General features: G+C 36.2%; 1 protein-coding gene across 1 annotated transcript in view; it reads left to right on the plus strand.

Annotated features, from left to right (window-relative positions):
* Nucleotides 1–23555, plus strand: part of LOC140161327 (phosphoribosylformylglycinamidine synthase-like) — a 47751-nt gene that overhangs the window by 18745 nt on the left and 5451 nt on the right. Inside the window, exons 7-19 of the mRNA XM_072184807.1 lie at nucleotides 8372–8628; nucleotides 13462–13722; nucleotides 14599–14829; nucleotides 15546–15769; nucleotides 16478–16612; nucleotides 17269–17400; nucleotides 19098–19328; nucleotides 19957–20137; nucleotides 20862–20945; nucleotides 21153–21308; nucleotides 22024–22140; nucleotides 22527–22678; nucleotides 23308–23527. Of these exons, the coding sequence (XP_072040908.1) occupies nucleotides 8372–8628; nucleotides 13462–13722; nucleotides 14599–14829; nucleotides 15546–15769; nucleotides 16478–16612; nucleotides 17269–17400; nucleotides 19098–19328; nucleotides 19957–20137; nucleotides 20862–20945; nucleotides 21153–21308; nucleotides 22024–22140; nucleotides 22527–22678; nucleotides 23308–23527 (2381 nt within the window). The remainder of the gene's footprint in view (nucleotides 1–8371; nucleotides 8629–13461; nucleotides 13723–14598; nucleotides 14830–15545; nucleotides 15770–16477; nucleotides 16613–17268; nucleotides 17401–19097; nucleotides 19329–19956; nucleotides 20138–20861; nucleotides 20946–21152; nucleotides 21309–22023; nucleotides 22141–22526; nucleotides 22679–23307; nucleotides 23528–23555) is intronic.

Raw genomic sequence — 23555 nt, forward strand, 5'->3', positions numbered from 1 at the left:
TAAGCAAATGCACAAATTGTTCCCAGAGTGATTTAAAAAACTACTTGATAATTTAAGATGAAGTGGGATCTAGGATATTTTTACTGTTTTAATGAAGAGGAATAAAAGTGGGTATTTTCATGCTACATAAATGTTCACACTTTTTGTCTTTTTTTCAGCTGTCATGAAAATAGCAACGTGCAAATATATTCCTTTGTATATAGGTCAATGTAAGAAAGCTTAGAATCACAAATTTATAAATAAACAAGTGAAACAGTTCAAATTTGGACAAAGTGCAATTATTAATCAAATGAAAATTTCCACTTCTACAGTTAGTTGAACAACATGAGAAGTAAATGAAGGAATTAACCCTTTTATATTGAGTTTGAGTGTAAATGGAAATTCTGCTTAAGATTAACTTTCATGGAAAATGTTTGGAAGAATACTTCTATCCAAAAAGCAATGAAAACATTTAAATGAAGTAGTAATTAAATACCACTTAGCTGTTTCCATTAATACTCAAGTGAGTGGCAAGGAAAAACAGTAACATAATAACCTGTGAGTGTATATACAGGCCCTGCATTATGTGGATTATGCTGATTGCATTAGATAATAACAGTATTACCTTCATGTAAGTCTACTCCTTGTTAGCCTAGTATTAAGACAGGGATTATACAGCTTATATTATTCCTCAGGTGAAGTCTTGACAATAGACTAATTCCTGTAGGATTTAACCATGATGTGATAACGTAAAATACCTAAATCCTTTGCTTTATTCATGCATGCAAATGATTTGGAGTAAATGGTATAACCATTACTACCATTGTGTAATGTATAGACCCTAATTTATGTGAGTGAGGCTGTTCCACTAGTTAATAATGACAAAGTATAAAACTTTGAAGGAGCTAAAAAGCTGAGGGAATGTGATGAAATATTCACAAAATGTATCAAATATAATTTTGTGAATCATGAGAAATTATTTACAATCAAGACTCCGCTTTGAAGAAGTTTATATTTTGATGGTTGTATACATTTGTGTACATTTGCATCTTTTGCTGTTTTCATGTATATAGGCCTATGCCTGGGGTTTTTTTATGCCAGGGATCTCATTACACCGGTTGGCCACAGCCAGCACTCGGTGATAATGACCAGCACTTATAATTTGGTTCACCTCAAGTTCGGTAGTGTCGTACGTGCGTATTTCGCTCGCTGCAGTATCGAACCGTGTGCGTAAAGTTAAACAAGCTGAGTGTACATGTAAAAAAGCATTGATGTCACTATCGAACTTGAGGTGAACCAAATTATAGCTGTTATTGAAGCCTTCTGAGTAGTACTAAATTTGGCTCAATATAATGAATATTTGGTCTAGAACCTTTCAAACGTAGTATTTTGTGCTTGAAATATGAACATTACCCAAAAAACAATTGATGGCAATCCCAAATCCAAATATAAATATGCAAATATTTTTTGCAACTGGAGCAATTTATTTGTAAATCATTAAAACCCTTTATTGCAGACATGAAGCCTTCACATTAATATTGATGATCTGTTAAAGAATATGAAGAAGGTAAAATACCAAGAAAAACAGATTATTTTTAAAACCAATGTATTGAATATAATTATGTCAATCATGCATCCATCATGGGACAGTACCTACTCCTGATTCCAGAAAAATACAGCACTAATTTTTTCGGATTAAAAAAATAATATCCTGTTTTGCCAATTTAATGAAAGTAACTAAATCCTAATTCTAACTGGAAATCAAATTTAAATATTTCATATTTTGAAATAAGGGGTGGATTTATGGGGTGTTTTTCATATGCTGTGACAATCAAGCCCAGAGACTTGTACTAATTTCAGGTTATACATTCTATTTTTTTAATGCTTAGACTTGTGCCAAGTCTTTGAAATTTGTGACTGCAGTTAAACAAAAACATTTTGTGGCTGCAATTGCATACAAAATGGAATGTTTTTGGCCCATTTTTCCTCAAATAGCAAAAATATTAAATTTTTATTTTTATTGCCAGTTAGATCCCAAAGGATTAGGATTTAGCTATAGGTTTCATTTGGCAAGTAGAAAAATATTTTTTTAATTCAAAAATATTAGTGCTGTATTTTTCTTGAATCGGGAGTCACCAAGATGCACCATATGAGACTGTTTACATTACGATGGTTGTATAACTAGATATTTCTTTTATTCATGTATGCAAATTTTTTATAAAACTGGAGCAATGTATAAACACTTAATCTGAAAGAATGCAAACTTGATCTAAATTTGAAGAGTGAGTGAGTGGTTGTACCCAGCCACCCAAATACATGCCATCGATGTAATGCGCTATTATGTTTAAAAAAAACACTCCCCCAGAGGAAGATTTTGGAATCCAACTAAAATGCAAAACCAATTTTCATCCAAAAATAGTGCTGTGGAAGATTATTGGAATTCCAATCAAATTCTAAAGTAGGAACAAAATTGTTTAAAAGCCAACCTTAAGTGAGATTTGAACCTTTTCCACGCTATTCAGCTGGATTTAACATGGAACACACACACACCCACCCCCCTCCTGCATATATTTGCCAGCAAACAGGGTCTCTGTACTGGACCAATGAACACAGACATATTTTTACTGATTTTCTGCATATAACTGGGAACGTTGACCCATTTTATAAACATTATATACAGAATATTTTTTTGGAGGAGGGGGGAGGAGGATTTTAACCGATCAACCAGGGACTGATCTTTATCAACAATAAAGGATCCACTCTCAAATGCATTTTAGGCTGTTTGCATGCAATTACACATGTCAGCTAAATGGGGGATGGTCCCCTGTTGCAGTAAAGTCCACTCCATGGTTGCAATTTAAAGTTTCATATTAACATCCAATTGTACCCTCCACCCCCCCCCCCTACACATACACAATATCGCCAGGATTTGCTTTGTAGTTAATCAAAATAATTGTAGTTCAACTGGAAGTGGCAAATGAAATCTTCCACAACAGGTATGTGTATTTTAAATGGAATAAGCCAATTTGTCACTGCTTTTATATTAGTTTATTGTTAGCAGATTGAGTCAAGAAGATAAGCAGTGATTTGCTCAACACTCATCAAAATTTACATTTGACATTTTTGGGACATGCAGAAATGTACCAATATATCATGCAACTCAAAAGCCTCATTGAAAATAATACTTCCTATTGCATTAGATTGAAGTAGACCAGGCAGGAACCACTATGAAATTGTAGAATTGTGTACTACTTAACAGACTATTTTTAGAAAAATTGAAATACAATAGATGACACCTGACTTTTAATACTTGAACATCTCTTCCCTCCCAATTTAGATTTGGTGATTTCAAATTGTGGCCCTTAGGCCAAATTTGTCACAGAGCCGACACACTGTGATGGGCATACGACACACTGTGATGGGCATACACTTGACGTCATTAAAGCGGAAGCCAGACATGAGCCAGAAGACAAAATATTATTATTATTATTATTTCATGAAATATTACAGAATATTAAAGTTAAGACATAAAAACAAAGAGTTTGAAGCAAAGAGTACCGACTCTGCCATGTTTGTGTGTCGGCCGTGGAGGCAAATAGTGTCCCTCTAGATAATTTTACTCTACCCTGTAGACTTAAATCAAAGTATGTTGTTGTTGCATTCTGTATGTAACATGTTGTGCCAAAAAAGTGCTTTAAGCGCTAAGTATGCAAACCTTCGTAACCAGAAAGATGCAAATTATCACTCAATTTCAAGCTCTTGCCCAAAGGAAGCTGGAGGTACAATATTAGCCCTTTATGAGTGACAATACCAAAATGTTGATTTACCGTAACCTTACACACACTGGCCAGTTTTGAGTCGGTACTCTTTGGTCAAACTCTATGCAGATAATTTATATTAACTACAAATCTTAAATAAAATTAATAAACAACTCTTCAACCAAATTAAATACATGATCATATCCACACAAACAAACCCTAACAAAGCAATAAAACACCCTCTCACTCCCCTCTACCTCGATCCTACTCTCAGACCCTCTTTCTATGAATCTTGGGCTCACATAACAGGTAATATGTTTGCAAGAGGGGCACTGATTATGAGGAATATGGAATTTAAAAAAATCAAAATTCAAACTAAAATATAAACTAAACTAATGCTATGTAATAACAATATCTACATGTATAGGGACTAGCATCGGGCAGCCAATACAGTATTGCACATTTTGCATACATTGTGAGGTTTTCATGTTATGATGCAAACTTCACCGCAAGCACTTCATATCTCGCACTCACTCACCTCCAGCCCAGGCTTTGATCCGTAATCAATTTAGTTAGCATGAGATGATGACATTTATTCTGATTTATATCGTATCAACGTCATTCTTCATCCCTGCATCTAAATGTAAATCATAGACTTGAAATCCCTGCACCATATGGCCTATTTATTGATTTAAGGAATGTGTGTCATTAGGAGTCGATCCAGGTTTAATAAGCCATTGTAATGATTGGCCTCTAGCTAGATCTGAAATATTCATGTGCAGAGAAAGCTTAATTTGGAGTCTGTAGGAATAGGCAATGAATTTCTGTATGTCATTATTTTGAACATCCCCTTTCTGAGGGAAAGAGCGAAAAACATCTGTGTTTTGATAAGAACATGTTTTGCAAAGAAATGATCTGTATTCATTACCATGCTACAATGTACCACACTGTTATGTTGTAGGGGAGGGTTGTTATGACAAAATAATCCATAACAGATGTGACAACATTATTTTTCAAACCAAAACAAAATAACAACTTGGAAGATGCCATAAAATTCTGTCTACAAGCATAAGCATTATAATGCCTCGAAATAGGGTTGTTGTTGTTTTGACGAAAGAGACGGAAGGCAGACACCCTCAACAAAAACATTCTTTGAAGTTTGAGTAACTATATTTCACAGATACAGGCGGCTGTACAAACATCTGCTATTGTAAGACTAATCTATTGTAATGCTTTGTGGAGGGTATCTGCCTTAAATCTCTTTCATAAAAAAAAACCCTCATTTGGACGCATATGCTTGCAGATGGAATTCTTTAGATATTATAATGTCTTTAATGCCAAATTATAAACCACTATATTATACCAAAAATGAGGGCGACATCACATGATTATTGCAGTACGGTGCACACATTATTTTGGCCACTGTCTTATAAGACAGCACAATCCCACTCTTGGCAACTTGCGTGAGATGCTTCCATGAAGGGCGGTTTAGTTGTAATAATTATGATAATCAGGCATTTACTCCTTTAATTTAAAAAACATTAAAAAAACATGGTGGCTTTGTGACTAAAACTAAATTTGTTACAAAATATAACTTTGGAAACAAAAGATATCTCTTTTTTGTTCAAAATCAATGAAGGTGCTTAACATGTCACTACAGCCACGTCATACCATGTGTGAATCAGAAATAGGATAAAACACAAGCAAAAATAATGAATGAGGTTAAAATATATGAGGACACAGAGATATAGGCTTTTATTTAATACTTTTGCAATTTCAATTTGGTGTAGCTGTAATGAAATTAACTACATCGTAATGCATTTAGGAGATTATGTTACAGTGGATAGCATTTCATATGATGCATTTCAGCATCAACAACATACTCATAATTTGATTACATCTTGTATGATGCACTTCATAAAAATATTTTTTGGAATCTAATAACTCATTCTAATGAAAATTCAGAGCTACTTTATACAACATATATTTTTCAGGTATAATGATTTCTGACTTGCATTTATATATTTGAAGACAATTCCTGAATCAAATGTCTGCTGTGATTTGTGAAAATGAGCTATTTAATAACCTGAAACAAGACTATTCTTGTTTCCAAACTAGTGATATCCATGCTATTTTCAGATTATTATGTTCTTCGCCTCCATTACTGGGAAACATTGCACCTCTACCCAAGTCATTGACCAATCATATTTCATAATCAGTTTTAAAATGATAGCAAAAGAAAAATGGATCAATATGTTTAGTGGTTTTCTAAATACTTCAGTGTAAAAGAAGCTTTGAAAATATAAGTCAATGAGTATTTCTCATTACTTACCACTTAGACCCAAATTGCCTCAAGTGATAATGTAGTATACACCTGAAACACCTGTATTTAACAAATTGTATTTCCTGCCTTGGTATTAACTGGCGGACTTAACTAATCACTGTGCTGTGCTCTCCACTGGCAGTTCCGATTCAAACCTTTGTCTTTCCAAATTCTTTAAAAATCCCTACATAGACATGTAAATGTATTTTAATCATGTCCTCTTTATTATGGATCATGATATTTGTGAATATGAGAAGAAACAATAGCAACAAAGTATGAAATATGATATATGGTTTTCACCAATGCTATGGGGGTGACCTAGTTCCTGAAGTGTTTGCGCGAGATATGTATGAAGAAAATAAATGTAATAAGTACATCACTGCTGACTATTGAGAAACCAGGCAGATTCGGTTAAGCCACATTTTTGCATGTTAATTGCAGCAATGTCATATCAAATTGAGCTCCTTTGTGTTTTTGTTTTCAAATCAGGGATTTTGATTGGGAAAAGACCACTAGGAATCATGTTGTTCTAAAAAACCTCTGTCTTCAAATTTCATATCTTTAACCTTCATTCACAGACCTGTTACTGCTTTCCCCACAATATTTTATTGTTTTTTGTTGTTGCTGATGTTGTTGTTGTTTTTTGCTTGTTAACTCATGTTAAGTTTGTTCAACTTATAATAGGCGGAAAAAATGGGACTCATAACATCGTGTATTGATATAGAATGGGGGCGATTCTTCATGAAATTATTTTGTGTTAGCTAATTCTATCGCTAATCCTCACCCTAATCCTAACCCTAAACTAAACCTAACCCTAACTTCGTGTAAAATTACATGAAGGAATAACCTAGAATGGCGTGAATGCAGTTAGGCGCAGCACCCCTGCTAATAGTGCGTTGCGTAATGCATGATTGGCACTTGTTTTCGTGAATTAATGTGAGCATAAGTTAGAACTTTGTGAAGGCACGCAATAACAAAAAACAAATAATTTTTGCCTATTATAAGCCAAACAAACCTTAAACTAAACTGACCCAGAAAAGAATACACCGGAAACTCTATTTTTGTGTCAAGAAAGACAAGTGTTGGATCTTGCAAGTTCCGTTGCTTTGGGGACATGCAACTCCATGTGAACAAGAAAGTTGAAAAGATGTACGCTCGTAGACGGCGCTAGAAGAGGCCAATTGACATATCAAGGAATTAGTTGACCTATTTCATGTAAAGCGTGGGTTATTATTGATCATCAAATGGAACTATTTTTTCATCTTGTAATGATCAATTCTTAGAGCACATAGGCAACCAAATTTGCACAAAATACTATGAATGTGGCTTTAAACAATGACAATATGTTGAGATGACAAATGGCAGCCATCACCCCTAGCAACCATCTCATTCTGATACTGATGTACCACGGAGTGCCTGCTACCCATTTATGTGATGACAACTCTCATTACCATCAATTCTATGATGGTGTTTATACATAATTTATTGAGGATATTGAGGAGAGTTTTGTTTCTCATTCATTTTGTTCCAATGTAGATTAAAGGAGAACAGGGACGTGTAAATCTTATTTACAGCTAGATACAATTGTTTGAATGATTGAAGAGAGTGTGTTAAGGAGGAAATGGATTCTTCATCCTGCTAAATGTTTAAACATGTGTTCAATTATTGTGTTAATAAAATGGGCTGATATGATGCTGTTGGAGAGGCTATCCACACTACATCACTCATACTCATTTAAATAAAATTGTGCCCTCCGTAAGGTACCACAGAGCAATTCTTATGATAATACAATAAAACAGGTAATAGGTATGAATGGTTGTGGAATCAAACTGAAGACCTGTCCCTCTGTCACTTAGAACTTAGAACCATTACCAACATATCTACCATTTCAATGTTATATTGTTCCGGTTGAGTTTATTTGATTGGGTATATAAAATAAGTGTTCCTTCTGTCTTTTTCTTGTCTTGTCTTTTAAGGTTCTGTCTTGTTTGTATGTTCTTTGATTCTTTCTTTCATACTTGCATGGACCGTACCAGCTCATTAAATGTTTAACCTCATCCTCCGGATTCTTAAATCTACCCATATGTTTGTTTTCATTATAGTCTTATTTATTTCTGATCTTTTTTTTTCCATTCATTATACTATGTATTAACCATTCTTATTAAGAATTAAGCTTGATGAGTGTTAGAAATGCATAGTTTAAGATTGACCTCCTGTATCACTGACCACTAATGCATACATGTAATATTGTAATATTAATGTTCAATCTAACTGTCGTATCACCTTAATTGTTAATATCATTCTATTTCAGTGCAATTGAAGGTTACAAAGTCAAGGCGCTTTGTCCACAAAATCCCGGCACAGGTCCGTATAGCTTTCTACAACGCGAGCTTCATCGGCATGTGATATTCACAGCAGAGACACATAACTTCCCTACAGGGGTAGCTCCCTTCAGCGGTGCTACGACAGGGACAGGCGGCAGGATACGTGATGTACAAGCAGCAGGGAAAGGAGCTCATGTAGTAGCAGGAACAGCTGGCTATTGCTTTGGCAATCTACGTATTCCTGGTAAGGGCACATACCTAACTACCAGTGCACAGCCTTCCCCAGCCAAGCTGCAGCTTACTGTCTGCAGCAAGGGCACATACCCAATTACCAGTGCACAGCCTTCCCCAGCCAAGCTGCAGCTTACTGACTGCAGCAAGAGCACATACCTAATTACCAGTGTGCAGCCTTCCCCAGCCAAGCTGCAGCTTACTGACTGCAGCAAGGGCACATACCTAATTACCAGTGCACAGCCTTCCCAGCCAAGCTGCAGCAAGGCCTCAGTATCCATAGGCTGTTCCTTGTGGCGTGTGCCCTTGTTCGTGTTTACTTTTTCCCATGTGACCTGCCACACAGACAACCTATGGCTACGGCCACTAAGCAAAACAAAAGTTCGTTGTCTGTGTGGCAGGTCACATGGGAAAAAAAGTAAACACGAACAAGGCACACGCCACAAGGAACAGCCTATGGATACGAGGCCTAATGCAGCCATAATGCTTAAGTTCCGATTGAATGAGGGATTCCCCAGCCAAGTTGGGGGAAGCTGATAGACCCCAAGTACAACTTGCACTGAAAATATTGTTAATATTTAAGACAAGTGCATTTTGAAGAATTTAACACTCAGTTTTAAAGAAATTTATTAGAACAGTCGTTGGCAAGTTTCTGTTCTTTGTATTATGATATATCACCTGGCACAATGCAACTCCTATACATAGCTCCATATGAAGGACAAAAGGGACAATTTCAAAATAACAAAATTTCCTTTCAACATGTTCAAAAGTTAGTACCCCCAATGTCATGCTGATCTTGTTTCTTGCTAAAAGTTACCAAAGGTGGCCAATGTGGAGGAGGAAATAGCTAAATTTGTCATACAACCATAGCTTACTTAAAACAGGTTCATATGTAGCATTAAGTATTAAACCTAAGAGCAATGCAAACTTCTTCACTACACTACTGAATATTGAAACCAGGAGTACTGTTGCCTGACCTCAGGCATTGTCAGATGTTGTCGATGCTCTGACCCAATATATTAGGTGATGACGTCATGTGTCCAGATGTCGTCATCTAATTTGAAGATCTTGTGGTCCCTCCACTTTCAGAAGAAAGCAAGTTAACGCACAATACAAAGGAGCTTGCTTTTCATTTTCTTACTGTCTCATATTTACAGTGTACTAATAATCACATTGACCAAATTTAATAATTTCTATGTAATGACTTGTCATTGACATGTTATAAATATCTGCAGTCCACTTGAAAGCAGTTGTTGACATTTTAGAGACATTCAATTACTGTGCTAGTGGTAATTTCACATGTAATTTTTTACACTTTACTGATTCTGAACTAATTTGCTTGTTTTTAAGGGATCTAAAATGAGCGTTTATTGCGTTTCGACAGTATTTTTTGTGGGACATGAGAGCACCTCAGACCTATCGAATTGCATTCTGAATACGAAGCATGTTTTTCTGATATCAAATAATTTTCATTTTTGAAAATCACAATATAATACAAATTTTATGACAAATTATAAAAATTTGATATTTTCAAATTTTGATATATAACAGTCCTCGAAGTAAATTATACAAATCTAATGACATATTCTTAAAGTGTATGTAGCAGGGAGGAAAAGCCGACGGTCAATTGAAAATGTTGACCTTTCATATCGAAGATATGGATTTTTTTCCCAAAAAGACCTAATTTTATTTGGTGTTTTGGGAAACAAAATCCATATCTTCAATACTGAAAGGTCAAAATTTTCAATTGATCGTCGGCTTTTCATCCCACCTACATACACTTTAAGTATAAATCATCAGATTTATAAAGTTTACTTCAAGTACTGTTAAATATCAAAATATCAATTTTAATGATTTGCCATAAAATGTGTATTAAATTGCGAATTTCAAAAATCAAAATTATTTGATATCAGAATGACATTCTTCGTATTCAGAATGCAATTGATATGTCTGATGTGCTCTAATGTCCCACAATAAATACTGTCCAAACGCTCATACCCCAGCCCTTAAGTTCACAATTCGAGTTTTCTATTAGACATAGGCGAACAAATTCACAGGTTTTTATTTTGTGGTAGCTGTGTTAAGCGCTAAAATTGTCACCTTTACAGTAGTATATTTTATAATGTACTTTACACTAATGTGAAGTGGTCCCTCTTATCATGGTTATTGGCCTTCTTATTAAGTACCCCCAAAGGTAGGGAAACCTAGAAGTTAGCTCAAGAAGTATGAAGTGTTTTCCCCTCTAGGATACAAGGCCATCGATTTTCATCAAACTAAGTCAATTGCTAAGGCCCTTGACTGGCATGCTTTGATGTGTGGTGATGTATGATCAAGCTCCTCCAGGGGTGTTAGCCTGCTCTCATCTCAAAATGGGACCGGCTTGAAATTCTCTTGGATAACAAACTTACCGATGAATGTCATAGTTTTTGTGGGCTAGTGACACTTAGAAATCTGTTGTGTGTGAATGGGGTCATCTATGGGGCTCCGATTAGGCGCAAAGTTGGTGACATAATCCTGAGGCATAGGGGAACATGTTAAATATCAACCCAAGGTCAAATGTCATTAGGGTCACATTTTAAAATGGCTCTGATTATAATTTGAGACCGAATTAAAAAGACTAGTTTGGGTATGATGTCTTGTCAACCAGACCAAATATGCTGTACCGTACAGGTCAGTAACCAATCACGTCATGCCTTTGATCTGATGTCAAATGCAAACTAGTCTGTTTAATTTTAGTAGAGTTAAACCTGGGGCAGTGCATAAATATTGTATCATTGCACAGGCGCGCACTCTGCATAGTTCACGCAGTGCTTTCGGACACTTTCATTTTTCTTGAGGGTGGGTGCATTTATACTTGCTTGCATTTTCCAACATGTTTAGTGACAATTTTGTTTTAAAAATTGCAAAAAACGCGGGATTTTTAGTTGTGTATGAAATAGGTGAATAAATGCGTATCACTTGTTGCTCGAGAAATTGTAGAAAATAATTAACTTGTACAGAGATCCTGATGTGTCTAATGCACTCCCCCCCCCCTTCAGGGCTCGTGCATTAGATGCATCAACATCTCAGTACACATGCATTATTGTGTACAATTTCACTCCCAACAAGTGATACTCAAATATTAACCTATAAATAGCTTATGCTATGACCAGAATTCCCATATGGCTTACTATGGATTCCAAAACTTTTGTTTCCATACTTTAATATTTTACAGCAAACTAACACAGATTTCTGAATGCTAGAATCCCTACTTGTGCTAAGAGCTCTGTAAGCCACAGGCTTTAAAAAAGCAACTTAGTATACACTCACACTATTTTGTTGTCAGGCTACTATCAACTTTAAAAATTAAAGAAGATAAAAGCACAGCACTCTACATTGACCCAGTTTCTCAACAGCTGATAGGGTTTGTTTAGAGTACCTTATTAGAGTTGCATTAAGGAAAAAGGTAGTCCTTGAAGTCAAATCAGTGTGATCAAAAATTGAAAAAAAAATGTACCTCAGTGCTAAGTCCGTGGGCTAAAAGTGCTCTTGTTCATTTGGCTAAAGTGATATCTTAAAGCTAAGTAATCAGAGCTGTAGATAGGGACTTGTATATGTCATATGTGTACCACTCTAGTTGACATAATTGAGAGGATGATTTATTGATGTTAGTTTTTGACAGTGAATTAAGGGATCAGATAGCGATGTTTGAACAGTATTTTTTGTGGGACCTGGGAGCACATCAGACACACCAAATTGCATTCTGAATATAAGGAATGTCCTTCTGATATCAAATAATTTTGATTTGTGAAATTCATAATATAATACAAATTTTATGGCAAATTATTATAAATTGATATTTTTGACATTTGATAGTCCTCGAAGTAAACTTTATAAATCTAATGACATGTACTTAATGTGTATGTAGCTGGGAGGAAAAGCCGACCATCATTTGTTTTTAAATAAATTTAAAAAGCAATCAATTTTGATATTAAATCAAAGTGTTGATACTTAGATTACCGTACGATGTTTTAAATAATCAAGTACTCAGTTTAAAAAAATTGATTATTTTAGATTAACCCTAACACCGGACACTGCTTTTTGCTATTGGAAGTTAAAGAAGAAACAAAATAAGAGATAAGATGAACCAAGAAGTCGCTTGACACCCCCGGGATTTGAACCTTGGACCCTTCGCATGCCAAGCACACGATCCCGGCCGGTAGCCACAGGGCTTGCGCTGCCCCGGCCAGTGACTCCCTGAGCATATAGAACTTAGGGTGATTGCGTCATTGCATCCCGTGGGATTCATGCATGTGCCAGAGTTATCATTGTGGTGTTTTGTGGTTTCTATGGGGGTTAGGGTTAATCTTAATATCAAGCCTGAGTGCTTTCATCAACATTGAATTGGGGGAGAGAAGTGAAGTGGTGATTTACATTTAGTTTGCCAAAGTGTGCCAACATTATTTTCCTTAATTGTATACTAATTAGTGCCCCTTCCCTTACAGTTTCCCTATGAACTCTAATTTACATCTGTTCAAGTATCCTATTACAGGGCTTTTAGCATAACCAGGGGAAGGGTATTAAAATAAAATAATAGAAATATCATTCAAGTTGTGCATTGATTTTTCAATTGCTGTGCTATCTTATTTTGTCTTATAAATATTATTCATAATATAGTAGATAATTAGCACCTTAAATTTCACAGGGTCCAAATTGGGTCAAATATTTTAATTTTAGCACACATTGCATAATGCATAGAATATAACCAGGAGAGGCAGAATAAATTTGTTGTTTCTTCCTTAAAAGACTTCCCAAAAAATACCATTTTGTTAGTTTGCCGTACTAAATGAACATTTTCTTTTTTCAGGTTATGAGTTGCCATGGGAAGACCAATCCTTTGAGTATCCTAGCAACATGGCGCCAGGCTTAGATGTGGCAATAGAAGCTAGCAATGGTGCATCTGACTATGGCAACAAGTTTGGTGAGCCTGTGTTGACAGGATTTGCCCGGTCATTTGGCATGATGGTCAGCGAGAATGAGCGTAGAGAATGGGTAAAACCGATCATGTTTAGTGGAGGCATTGGATCCTTAGAAGCGTCACATGTTAGCAAAGAAACTCCCGAAAAAGGTGAGACTAACAGCTAGGAATATTGTACACCATGTGGGTATCACATGTTTACCGCCCTACCATGACAAAAGGAACACATGTTTATCACATGGTCATCATTGATACCACATGGCCATCACGTGTATACAATTTGTCCTTTCATTGATGATATCTTGTCATGCTCACTTTACATTGCATTGCGCATCCACAAAACATGGCAATTGATAAAAAAAAAGTGAGTGAAAATGATGTAGCGAACCTGTACGAATCTGTGGTTGCAAATCTGGGATCTGCCATTTTTGTATTTTTTATCCATGGGAAATTTGTGTCACGGCAGAATGGTCCATATGTAGTGACAGAAATTATGCTGTCATTATTGGTCACCTGTTTAGAGCTGTGATTGTGTGAAACACATGTATGCTAATTGAATATATGGAAGCAGCATTGTTAAGGAGAGATATTTGTTTGTATAGTGTGCAACAATTTTTAAGCCATGGAGCTGCAAATTGAGCTGGGTACCTGTGATATATACTTTGATCAGCTCGTAATCGGTGGGCCTTATAACATCGCAGATTAATATCAAAATATTTTATTTTGATAATTTTCTTGCCAGAAGCATCACAAATTAGTAATTCAAGTCCTACTTTCTTTAACACACAAAATAAAACCAGACAGGTCAACTAATAGCACTCTTGATGTGGGTCTACTTTTCGACGTAGTGCTAAAAGCCTAACATTTTCCACCTATTACAAGCTGATCAAACTGTAGTAGCACAATTTTGACATGGTGTCACAAGCTGACTTGCAAGAAAGGGGTTTAAAAGAAAGCACAATGATTGGGAACCTCCGCCCCAGAGCAACTAAAACATGTTTTTCTTTCTGTTTAATATTACAACAGACATGAAAGTAGTGAAGCTAGGTGGCCCTATATACCGCATAGGGGTAGGAGGAGGTGCAGCATCCTCTATACAGGTACAAGGTGATAATGCAGAGGAACTTGACTTTGGGGCTGTACAGAGAGGAGATGCTGAGATGGAACAGAAGCTTAACAGGGTGATACGAGCTTGCATTGAAATGCAAGATGACAATCCTATATGTAGTATACATGACCAGGGAGCAGGTGGTAATGGTGAGTAATCATTTAGTATACCGTAAAGATTCGCCTAATGGTGCACCTGGGCTCCATTTCCTTGGGTAAATATCAGGTACAAATAGAGAGCATCCTCCTCTGAAATCCCAACAAGAATTAAGGTTCCATGCTCTTATCTGCTAGTGGGAATTTTATGGGATTGCACTTTTAGGTTGTGCCTAAAATTCCACTGATGTCAAGGGAACCCTTAACGCCATTAGGCGAACTTTTATGGTAGTTCCACTCACAAATCTTCTCATGAGTTGTACTCTGAATAAGCAATATAGATGCATTTTCTATTTTTAAGCTGCAAATGAAATATTTGATCTGTTAGTTGCTAGGAATTAAGATCAGATAATTCCACAAGATCTAGAACAATATGATTAAGCACTTTCTCTGAAAAATAGGTATTATCATTACTATACCAGCCAATGCAAAGGATTTTGATAGGTAATAATAGTAAATACTGTAATTTGAAGGAATATAGAGCTTTTATTGCAGGCCATTTTTACAGGGGCACACTGTAAGGTGGTGGGGGATATTTTTTTGTGGGCGTAATATATATTGTAAGAAAAGGATTTGTAGCACATACGCTTTACAACTCCACAGACTCAAATATTGTTATCAAATCTAAACATCAAATATGGAAACTCGTAACTCATGGAATATGATTTAACTTATTATTATGCTTTTCAAATCTTGTAATCTTCTCTCAGGGAATGTACTGAAAGAAATTGCAGAACCTGCTGGTGCCCTGATTCGTTCCAAGGAATTCCAACTGGGTGATCCAACCATTAACACAATGGAGCTATGGGGAGCTGAGTACCAAGAAAGCAATGCTATCTTAGTGAGAGAGAAGCATGTGGATTTATTACAGGGTATATGTGACAGGGAGAAATGTCCTGTAGCTTTTGTAGGAGATGTCACAGGTGATGGAAAGGTGAAAACAAATTAATTATTGCATATTTAATTTCGTGGCTTCCTTTCTGTTCTTTTCCTTTTCTCTTCTTTTTTGTATTATATTACCATGACTGCCTTAATGCTTCCCCCCCCAGGACATAAGACGATCTAAGACACATTGTAATATAGCGCAATCGCAAATAAAGGATGCTGGCCACTCAGGCCAGCATTCTATTTTGCAATCCTTATGTATGTATATGACATGTATGTATGTGACACTCATGCCAAAGTTGGAAATCACCATTGTCTTGCTAATTACTTACACTTACTGATGTACCCACATCCCTAGCTTACTTGGTTGCAAAGTTAGCAACTTTTTATCAATCCATTGTGTTTTTTATTGTTTTGTTTATCTTATTTTTTGCCTATCTGAATTTCATTATTGCTGACTTTGGCATGATTGGATCAAATAATGTCACATGTTTATTTGTGTCTTCCAATATACAAGAATGTAAAACTTCCATTCCTATTTTTGTCTCACCTGGAAGGTTTAGACTATCTTTACTTTTCCATGTATGTATGTGATATCCATTTAGAAGTTTTTAATGTCTCATTGCTGAGCTCAGCCCTACAAAATGGCAATAACGGTCCTTTAAATTAAAATAGGCAAGTAGCGGGGGTGGAACATCTTCTTGTTTTGTGTTATTTGTGAATATTTCAAGCTCTGGTTTCATTTTGCTTCCATCAGATTCGTCTTGAAGTAGAAGGTGATGTCAGTGAAGGGGTCAATGGTTCTGGAGAAAGCACCCCCAAGAAGGCACACTCATTATCATACCCAGTGGATCTTGATTTAGAATGGGTCCTTGGATCTATTCCACGCAAGGTATGCACACATTAAGTTTCTTTTATGAAGATATTGAAATACATTTTAAATATGTGTAATTCTCATTGCAGGGCATGAAAGAATATTCATAACCTCATTAATAAACGCGATGCATGCGATCAAATTATATTTTGTTATTTGTGAAAACGCGAACACAAATCGAGGTCATTAATATCTCACAATTGGCCGCAAAATGCGTAATTGTTCGAAAGTAAATATTAGTAACCTCCGCAAGCGCCGTATTGTGCATAGAACAAACTGCGCGGGCGCTGGCTGCCATATTTGGATTGCGCGCTACCATATTTGTACATTTTGTGTTATTTTGTAAAGTGAAGAGATCAAAGTGATGGTTATGAATGAGGACAAAAACTTTGCATCAGTAATATGTCGGACATTGTGAAAAATCTAAACATTTTGCTTTAGACCTCGGAATACTACGCCCCTCGGGATATTCCTCGGTTCCAAAGGCAAAATGTTTAGATTTTTCACAGTGCCCTTCAAATAACCGATGTGCAGTTATTAACCTCTAATCACTGGATGCAACAGTGGTAGAAATTTGTGCACATCCTACCAGTTGGTGCAGATGTTACAGGTGACCAAAATTGGTTGAACAACTGGGAATCAAAATTAATTTATCCAACTATTTTTTCTGGCAGGAATTCAAACTTGAGCGCATTCAACCCAAGTTAAAGCCACTCTCATTGCCTGCTGATCTGAATGTTAGGAATGCATTGGACAGGGTACTCCGACTCCCATCAGTAGCCAGCAAGAGATATCTCACAAATAAGGTATGAAACACTTTACTGCTAACACTAACCCTAAGCTAGGCACCGGAGTTTCGCGCGATTTAAAACGGCAAAATGCTCGGCCGGGTTTTTATAAAGCGCGAAAATGCGCGAAAATTCAAGTCAAAAAGCGTGAAAATGCGTTTTCCAGACAGATTTTTGTGCGTCCATCTGAAATTCACGATTATGACGATCCACACGTACCCCAGGTCTACACCTCATCAAATGTTGATTGTTAAAAAAATAAAAGTGCATTTTCGCTGTGATATTCCATCTCCGTTAAGCTATGATAATTTTTCTCATTTCTGTGTCAGTTTTGGTCCGAAACGTGGTCAAAAACAGGTGCAAAAACATGAGCAAAGTCTGTCAATCTTGAGCAATTTTCGTTCGTACTTTCACTTCCGCATTTCTTTTTTTAAATTAACATGTTGTTGATGCTACAAAAACTAAAACACGCGCTACCACAAATAAAACAAAAAAGGGGTTATCATTTGGATTTTGTCTTTAAAATTGCTTTTATTCATCGTAACAATAATACTAATAGAGGAAACCTAGATTATTTATGAGAAAATAGACTTAAAATATTAAAAATTGAATATTGTCAGGTTGTGATAAATAATTAAATAAACATTAACCGCACGTTAGCGGCCCGTGCTTGGTTGTAAACAAATCAATCGGGACTTCCCCAGGCCAGCGATCGTTCGGAAAGCATGCAAAAAGTGCACGATTTCCTGACGTTGCATTTACAAATATTGCAGAATTTACTTCAATTCTCAGCAGGTGGGTCAAAATTTTGGGCTTTTATTATCTTAAAAATATAAAAGAATAAAAATTTAAGCCTGTTATGTTGTAAAAAGGTTATTATTGGTGAATTTACATTGAAAAGTAGTGTGTTTGGCAAAATTCTCAAAATTCATGATAGACCACCAAAATCGCGATGGACCCCCAAAATCGTGATTTTTTGCGCGATCGCGCGAAACTCCGATGCCTACCCTAAGCAAAGTTTAACTACTATCATTGCCAGCTGAACACATTGGAAAGTGTCCTTGGAATACCATCAGCAATCAGAAAGAGATATTTTAAAAATGAGGGGTGCTAATTAACCATGTGGCGCTGTGGTGAAAATGATATGTATATTTCCCTAAGCTGTAACTTTCACTTCATACTACTGGAAACAATTTCATTCAACAGGAATACTACTTTCACCTACATGCAAGCCCCATCAGTTGTTGACCCTTTAAAAGGTCATTTCAAAATGATAGCTAGATGGCATTTGTATTGCTCTAATCATACTCTATATAACAGTCCAAGAATATTTGGGAAGATGTTTCAAAACAAAGTTTTCCTGATACAGCCGTTTGTTTATAAATGACCCAAGTTTATCATTCCAGGTCATCACACAGCTGTTAGGCGCAAAACTTAAGCTAGTTGTGCTTTGCATTTAATGCATGTCACTGGCAAGCGCTTCTGTGAATTTACGCGAGTGTAGGGATGCTCGCGTACGCTTTATTATACTGAATATGCACCTGGTGCACATGACCTGGTTTTCCAAATGTGTCTGATGTTGATGTGAATAGGTCCATGGCTATGCATGACCAAATCAAAGGTCATTAATATAATTGAGGACATGGTTCTCCATCCTAGTAATGAATGAACACCTAATTCCCTCATCTCACGTCTGTAATCATTTCATTTCACAGGTAGACAGATCTGTAACAGGCCTAGTAGCCCAGCAACAATGTGTAGGACCTCTCCACACCCCATTGGCTGATGTAGCAGTCACAGCCCTATCTCACTTTGAGACAGTAGGGTCTGCCACTGCTATAGGAGAGCAGCCTATCAAGGGACTGATTGATGCAGCATGTGGAGCCAGGATGTCAGTAGCTGAAGCTCTTACCAATCTGGTGTTTGCTAGGGTGACATCATTAAAGGTATGATTCAGAATTGCTTTATGAATTAAAATGAGTTATATTATACAAAATAACAGGTTTGTATTGTGTAATTCATGAAACTCACTATAATCGTAACAAAATACTTTTGTTAGTACGACCCATGTGATTGCTACAGTTAAGACTACAGACAACTCAAGGATTATAACAAGTTTAAGAGAAAAATTTCACATTACTATTTTGGACCTAATTACTGTCCATTGCTTAGTAACACCCCATGTAGAATTTTCCAAATGACGTCTAACAGGCACTCCCTTTTCGATATACCTGTACAATAAAAGTACTTTCAAAACTTTCCATCGTAGGATTAATATAATAATTTGACTTCTGATACACTTTGTTCTCATTGTTTTGTGCATAAATTCCCAACTTTGATGTTCATTTCATGCTTTTAATATGTGTTCGCCGAAAGTGACCGAATTATTTTCTAGACTGTAATTAGGTTGAGTAATCAAACTGTGCTGCCATAATAATGAAAAGTGTTTTGCACACAGGAATTTTGGTTTCTGTGTTGGCACATTGTCTGATTTATCTATCAGGGTTTTGTGAGCACTTGTTAATTTTTTTATCATCAAATTGATCCAAAAAATATATTATTCTCTGATTTCAGGATGTGAAATGCAGTGGTAATTGGATGTGGCCAGCCAAGCTGCCAGGTGAAGGGGCTACATTATTAGAAGCATGTCAAGCTATGTGTGATGTCATGAAGGAATTAGGTGTAGCAGTAGATGGTGGTAAAGATTCACTCAGTATGGCTGCAAGAGTGTCAGGTGATACAGTCAAGGCACCAGGTATGTGCATACAGTACCTTAATCATCCTATTATGTAAAATAACCATTGCATCTGGGAATATCAGTGAACATTGTATAAAATCATCTAAAGAGATGAGAGTTATTAGTATGTCCAAAAAATGTATTTAACACATTAAATTTCCCCGTGATATGTACTATTACTTACATCATGGATTCACATACATGCTCTACCTCAATGTAAACAACTTCACAAGTGTGGGCAAAAACTGGATATTTTAAATCACACCATTGGGGTAATAGAATAAGTGTAAAGGGTGTTGCTGTTTCCTTTACACCCAAATTTTAATTATTCGTATACTCTTGTATATATAAGGCAATCAGTAAAGCAGGTACAAAAATGTGCAGAGTATATTGATAAAGTATATTTGCAGTTACACATACTACACAATACTTTTGAATGGAGGTGGATGCATTATATTTACTCCTATTTTCAAACACATTTTATGAATATTTTGTTATTAAAATAATAAATATCGCAGGATATTTTATCTTGTGTATGAAATAGATAAGACTGCACATTTACTTATTACCTGCTGTGCGAGAAAATAGTGCACTTGCACTGAATGTTGATGCTTGCCTAATGCATTAACATTTCAGCATGTGTGCATGATTTTGTCCAATTTCTCAAGCAACAAGTTATTTGCTGTATTAAATTAGGCTATTTTTTTAATCAAACTTATTAATAACTTATTTTCCCACACAGGTGCATTAGTGATATCAACATATGTTTGCTGTCCAGATATAACAGCTACAATTACTCCTGATCTAAAGTGTCCAGGTGACTCTGGTAAGAAAAAAAAGTCAATTGAATTAGCGATTATTCCTTATTTTCCATATTTACATTTTAATATATCATGGACAACAAAAAAAAGCAACATGACGGACCTGGATTTACCCAACATGTTTTTAGAGTTGCCATGTATAAGTATAAACAACAACATATCAAATAGACCACAATATATCTTTTTTATATCTATGGTATATCACCACACAGGTACATTGGTATATGTTGATCTCAGCAATGGAAACTATCGTTTAGGAGGTTCAGCATTAGCTCAGTGTTATCAGCAGCTTGGGGACTCTGTACCTGATTTAGATAAACCAGCTTTGTTGGTAGCAGCATTTGAAACAACTCAGGAACTTTTAGCAGGTAAGATATAGATTGGATAAGGAGTTGATAAACAAGGTTGTTGAATGATTAGTAGTGCCAAACCCACAAGGATTTTGGCTCTGAAGAGGACTTCTCTAGGAAAGATCAAACCTTACTCAAGGATTTAGATAGTGTAGTAGAAAAACTTAGGCCAATTATATTGTGGGAGAGCAAGTTGGCACAGCGGTTGTTCCCTTGCCTTGCACCACTGAGTCCCAGGTTCAAGCCCAGGCCGAGTCCAAGGACTGTATGTGCACTTGGTTTATCCCAATCCAAGCTTGGTCTTACAGGTTTACTTTGGGTATTCCAGTTTCCTCTTGCTTTCAAAATCGGTGATTAGTTGTTTCGTTATCAAAAAACTTACTTCACCCAATGGAAATTGGGGAGCTGCACAGATAATTGGTGGATGTTATATACAATCTAAGTGCAGATATGATTGTGCCATTCAGCTGCAACATACCTTGTTGATGCAATTTGATTCTGATGATTCACCAGTGCTAGTGAAATCCCAGGGCTCTGAATCCTCTGCAAAAATGCACTATATAAATGCAAAATTTATATTTTTATTACATGTATAAAGGAAAAAATTAGATGATATTGGACCTTGACCATTGCCAAAAATAATGAATAAAATTAGCGTTTACAAGTATGCTACAGTTTTGCATGTTTACTTTACAGAAAGTATGATGATTATTGCATGTTGTTTTCGTTTCAGATGGTGTTCTGTCAGCAGGTCATGATATCAGTGATGGTGGATTAATAACCTGCTTATTGGAGATGGCATTTGCAGGAAATGCTGGCATTGAGGTTAACTTGTCTAATGAAAACAAAGGTATTCAGTGCAAACAATGCTATTGCATATAGATCTTCAAATTTACTACACACACTCCACTTGATTAGCACATAAAAAGCATTTCAGCCAAACGCACCCCATGCATTCACTACTTTAGTATATCAGCTCATAATACATGTACGCAGGACTCATAACATGGATTTATAGAGTGGCGTACATACAGCTGGGAGCAGCACCTACATGTATGCAAACTGCATAAATGAGGTTAGCGTAGCAGTATATGAAGCCATTTCCTGGCTTGCTTGGCATCAACAAAAAAGGCCACAATTTTGTTTTATCTCATGTCTTCTATATCAGATGATGTCTCCAGTAAGTCTGTGAATGGCTATTTTTATTAATATTTGAATTATTTCAATTTCTGACAGCATCAGCAATAGATATTCTATTTGCTGAGGAACTTGGTCTAGTTCTGGAGGTACCAACCAATAATGCAGAGAAAGTTTGCTTGAAGTACACAGAGAAAGGAGTGCCATGCTCAGTGATAGGCAAGTCAGCTGGACAAGGGACCGGAGCAATGGTAGGAGTGATTCTTAGTGTTTTTACTGTTTGAAAACATTGATGTAATTTTTGTTGCACTCCTGGTTTTTTAAAGATGGGGAAGGTAGAGGATTAAGCTTGTAATTAAATTATTTATACCTTTTTGGCATCATCAATCCTTGGTTTGTTTCCAATACAAATGGGTCCAGCAAATTGACTTGAAAAATATATTGGTGACTCTAGTCAAGCAGAACCTCAGGCAGTTGTTATAGAAACAGTCCATAAGGATTAAATAACATATAGTGATTCTGCAGCTAAAATATTCAACAATATACAGAACTTTTAGGACAATAAATCAATGTGGCTGAAGTGCAAGAGGTCCCTGGTTTGATCCCTTATTGATTAAAAAATCATGATGAACAATTATGCACTTTCTCTAAGTCTGGGACAGATGAAAGACAATTCCAATCAGGGTAATGCCTGGCTGTTTGTACAACCTTACATGGGCATCATGGGAGAACAGTGCCTAACTTTGCATGATTCACATAAGTGAAATGAGAGAAGTTTTTTAAACAATGAAATATTTGAAATAAAGCATGCAACATTGTTTTATAAACCAAGCATGTAGCATTGTTTTTGAAAGCAGTTACCTTATTTGTTTTGACACAGGTCAAAGTAACAGTTGGTGAGGAAGAAGTACTGAATGAAAAAATGACAGTTATGCGTGACATCTGGGAAGAAACCAGCTTCAGGCTAGAGCGCCACCAAGCCAACCCTGAGCGTGTTGCTGAAGAGGAATCAGGCTTGGCAAATCGCGTGGCTCCTCCATATAAGTTGACCTTTGACCCAAATGTACATGAGGGTATGGCTGATCAGACTCTGTCACAAGGTAACCTCCCATATTTATGCATTTGTTT

Source organism: Amphiura filiformis, chromosome 9 (assembly GCF_039555335.1).
Source record: "Amphiura filiformis chromosome 9, Afil_fr2py, whole genome shotgun sequence".
Taxonomy (NCBI): domain Eukaryota; kingdom Metazoa; phylum Echinodermata; class Ophiuroidea; order Amphilepidida; family Amphiuridae; genus Amphiura; species Amphiura filiformis.